This window comes from Botrytis byssoidea (genome assembly GCF_014898295.1).
Source record: "Botrytis byssoidea strain MUCL 94 chromosome Unknown BBYS_009, whole genome shotgun sequence".
NCBI classification, from domain to species: Eukaryota; Fungi; Ascomycota; class Leotiomycetes; order Helotiales; family Sclerotiniaceae; genus Botrytis; species Botrytis byssoidea.
In genome coordinates this window covers 464,956-469,667 of record NW_024065850.1, presented here as the reverse complement: position 1 = coordinate 469,667, position 4,712 = coordinate 464,956, and the positions used below count along the sequence as shown (strand labels likewise).

General features: G+C 41.9%; 1 protein-coding gene across 1 annotated transcript; it reads right to left on the bottom strand.

The window, feature by feature from the left end:
- Positions 1-1,027: 1,027 nt before the first annotated feature.
- Positions 1,028-1,727, bottom strand: EAE97_005285 (uncharacterized protein; the record flags this gene model as incomplete). Its single annotated transcript, XM_038875797.1, has 4 exons — positions 1,028-1,191; positions 1,255-1,323; positions 1,384-1,537; positions 1,587-1,727. 4 exons carry the CDS (start codon positions 1,725-1,727, stop codon positions 1,028-1,030), a joined length of 528 nt encoding a protein of 175 aa, XP_038733134.1.
- Between the last annotated feature and the right edge of the window lie 2,985 nt (positions 1,728-4,712).

The window sequence follows — 4,712 nt, the reverse complement described above, 5'->3', positions numbered from 1 at the left end:
CGGCGCTCCGCTGTTATTTTGGGCATCTCTTCCATTCCGGTTACGATGAATATATAAAGGTAAGCCTGAAACATAAGCTACGATCTGAACAAGTTTATCATGCATTCGACTGGAAGTGCAATAAAGCTTTAATTCTAGTGTTCAAGAGAAGATTGGCATGCAGTTTAGTATGCCCGTGAAGCATGTGCGTTTTTGCTCTTGGAAGAAATGTATTGAGTTGGTAGTCTCACGCTGTCATGTCAGTTCGTATCGATCAACTCATCTTTTTGAGCGTCCCACTCGGAGATATGTAGTCTTACACCAAAACCAACATTTTTTTCCACAGACCAGACAGAAGTTCTTTGATATTGAAGCCTAAGCACACATCTTTCGACAATATTTCTTCAGGATTAAAGGCTATCTGGGCATTGCTCAGTAAACAAACGTAAGAATCCAATAAAGAACCTTAATTTACATTCCTGGATTTTCCACCATAGGCACTCATGCCACAAATACAGACGAAAACCTTCGAGTAGAGCTTCTAGGTTGTATCACAGGAGCCATTGTCTCTGAAGATTCGCTGGAAATTCGCTTTGATATAAAAATAGTCACAACCTATTTGTTTTGTATTCGAAAGAAGACGTCTGGTGTTAAATTAAAGGAAGCTTAGATGGCTATTAGCTGGTACAATTCTCCTCGGAATTGGATGAGATTATATTAAAAATTGACTTGAAATTGAAGTTCAATGGAAGATGTCCTCCTGTGATTAGATGAAACTGCCCATTTTCAAGAGTATCATAGGCCTTTAGACAAGTATTAGTTTAAGCATGCTCTTTTCACAATCTGATTACATGCATTTACGTGGTACCAATATCATGCAAACAAAGAGACTTTCATCCATTCAGCTGAAGTATTCCAAGGTATTTTTCCAGTAGTACCTGAAATTAGCAAGGAATAAACCCTTGACCCATGCAAATACACCACAAATCCTTGGATATCCTCCATTAATCCTTAGAAACCCTCCGGTTCTATGAAACAAACTCCTGACTTAAGCGTAGTCGTCCGACAATGCACCTGCCTGATCTTCCGAAGCAATGCCAAAGCTGTCAGAGTCATCGTAAAAAATTGCGTTGTCGCTAAGGTTCTCCTCAATCTCAAGCTCGGCGGCAGTCTTCTTTGCTACCTTGTTCTTCTTCTTCTTCTTAGCAACACCTAGAAAGCCAGTTCTTACTTAGTATGTTGATGATACAGCGTTAGGATTATATGACCACATACCTTCGTTTTTACCCTCAATCTCTGCCTTGCGCTTCTTTGAATTACCTTTAGCGACGCCTTCACCCTTCGCTAAAGATACTTATTAGTGATAAAACCATGATTTACGAGCTAGAGATGAGCTAGACGTACCATTTCCCTCCTTGAAACTGGCATGAGACTTCTTGAGTGCTTCCCAAATGTGTCTGACAGCCTTTTCGGTGCGGCCCGGAGCCTTGATGGCCTTGAAGTTAGGAACAAAGCTCTTGCCAGCAGCTTGAAAGAGAATCTGGACTACTATTGCATCCTGTATTTCAATTAGCCATTTTCGCCAGATGCTAGGGAAGGAATCATACTTTTTCGGCTTGAGTCCATTGTTTGCCAGACGAAGTTTTATTGCTGGGAGCCTTGAACTTCTCATTGATCTTTCCCTTAGCGGTGGGGGCAGCTGGTGCAGCTTCAGCAGCTAGTTGGGGAGTCTCATTGGCGGCGGACATTGCTTCGAGTGGAATTGGTGATTGTTATGGTTTGATTGTATAAGTAGTAGCTAGACGTTGTTAGTGAGGTAATGCATGACAATAAGTTGTACATTATTAGGCTTTGAATATATGAGACGGTCTGAATGTACAAGGAAGAGTTGTAGATTGTGGAGACTTGAATGTAGAAGAAGCTCTTGTATATTCATAACACTTGAATGTACACCAAGCTGTTGTGCATTGTCTTGATTTCAATATTTTTGAAGCTTCTGTCCATTCTCAAGACTGGGATGTTTGAGTTCATGAGAATGTACAACGTATTTTTGAAGAATAAAGATACTTGAATGAGCAATGAGATGTAGATGATTTATGTGCTTTGAATCCCCAAGAAATGACCGTCAATAGCGATGACTTGATTATATACAAGCCCTTGTGCGTTTTGTTGACTTGACTGTGCAAGTAAAAACATAATAAACGGACAAAATCCCCACACGTAGGAGGATTCTGTTGATTGTCATACAGGAATAAGGTGGAACAGATCGGTTTTGATCAACTTTCATCAAGGCTAACCAAGATCAAACCGTAAAATGGCCAAGGAAACATCGAAAAATGGCCAAGTTTCGCGTCATAGAAATGAAGGAGTAGATCAAACAAAGATTTGCGAAAGGGATATGGCTTACCAAGGTACAATGTTTGATGATCTATGAACGTGGTTGATGAAGATGCGAATTTGGAAAATTGTTGTTTGGGGATGGAGAAAGTTGGAGAAAGTTGGGCGCGAGGAAGACTTTTGTATCCTGGAAGTGGTTGTGCGGGGTAACATACGATTTGGGTGCTTTGTTATGAAGTGAATATAGGCGAGAGTGTTGTGACTGATTTTGGTTGCTGGGAAGCTGTCTATTCAGGAGCTTTCGAGGCGAGACTGGGGGTGTAGCAAGGTAGAAGGAGAACGGAGCTTGGGGAAAGAAGCGTAGCCTTCTTCGGCCTTTCTATCAGAATGAGACTATCATGTTATACAATCCTTCGTTGACTAGCTAGCGTATAAGAAACAATATTAGCTGATACTTTGTGTCGGTGGCTCGTTGAATAATTTATAATGCCAGTTCAAGTACTTTAGCTTTCTAGAGACGATCAGCAGTTGAATTCTTTGTCTTTTGATACTTGTCTTCCATCGAGCAAGCTAAGAGTTGCATATAAGGCTTTACGATCATGACTCCAGAAAGTTTCACCTGGCTATTCTCGTAATCACCCTAGCCAGCTAGCTGTCGGGCAGCTGTTTCTCTCTGGAAGGATTTTTTATCCTACTCAAGAATCGCCTACTTGGCTACCACCGCACAAAAATATCTAAAAGGCATGCGCTATGCTCGAACATGAATTCTAGACAATTCTATGATACTACATTCTTTGTTATATCTACCATTCTGATGAGTTCCATTAGATAGCCCTGAGTACTAGTATCATACACAAAACCTCGCCTTGCATCTGCGAAGCTACTAGGCTCACGAGAATCTGCTAGCACAATCGGCTAGACCTTCAGCAATTACTGCCAACACCCTGAGACTTACCTAAACGTATGACACTACCTACGACTCTCTAATGCATTTCATCTCACTCATCTACTCAGATCTAGAGGCTGTCGAGAGCTAAAGTCTTACTCAAAGCTTCCAAAGCTACTCAACATTCTCAAAGTAGTGTAAACCCTGCGCGCAACTACCCAGCAGTAGTAAAAGACTCTTAGTCACTACTTCCATTCTCTATCCTAGGTATTCTACTCTGCCAGATCGTATTTGGGAATTGTTCCCTTGACTCAAACACACTCTACATCCCTCTAGCCGCATGAGATTGCCTATCGAAAGATGCCCTATCAATAAACTGAATTACTTCTACAAACTTAGAACACAACCAGAAACTCAACCTTTATCATGCAGATATCTGTTATAATACTATACGAGAGTATTAACTTGTTCTGAACTTCCTTACCACTTTAGAACTTTTCGGGAGCTTAAAAGAATACCACAAAACCAATTCGAAGTGATCGAAAGCTGTAACCGGCCTAAACCAGACTCCTGACTCCTCCCCTGGCGCTTCTGTAGATTACCGATGACTACCTCCTTGATAAAAACTTGCGCACACCTTATGAACTTTACGAAACCTTTGAGCAATCACAAAATGGCAATTCGAGACGTTCTCAAGCTACACCATACCTTTTCTCCGATTATTTGCGAACCAAAAGAACTAATTACTATCTGCAACCATACCTGATACTCTCAAACTCTTTTGAATATTTCGTCTGAAGCTACAGCTTCATTGATAAGATCTTGCGGCTATGAATTTGGCAAGTCACTGATCTAGAAAATATTTGTTTAGCCGACAATGAAGGCAGTTTGGAAGGGGTTTCGTCCATTATTTTTACTCGATTCAAGACCTCTACAACTAGAATTCAAGCGAACATGATTACTGACCTCTTTGGACGTTGCTGGCGGTGATTCTGTTGTGCAGCTCATGTAGCGGCCCCTCCTTGCGGCCGGCTACAGCAATCCTTCGATTTTACTCGGATGCCTCTGCCAAACCATAACAGCAGTCCATCCTATTGTGACGGAAAAATGGCTCTGAAGATACTAGATTAAGTCTCACACCACATCCCTGAAGAGCCTCGCATACGGCGTTCTCAAAGCTTGCAAACCCTCTGAGAAGATTTCACTAACATGACACCAACAGATGCGACAAGCGCATGCGCTATCCTATTTCTTCAATCGCAAAAAATACAAGTACCAAACGCCAGCAGATCCGCGACGAATTCCTTTCCCTCACGAGCTATTTATTGATCCCCAAGCTTCCAGCACACAGGAGCAGGTCGACAGTTTACGGAAGCTCAAAGTCTGGAACTACATATTGGCATGATAACAGCGCCGTGCGAGCCCCTCAGGCATCGTTTGGAACAATCTCTTCTTTGCGGAACAAAGCAATGGGCTTTTGGCATTGAACTACTCCAGAGACAACCTGGAG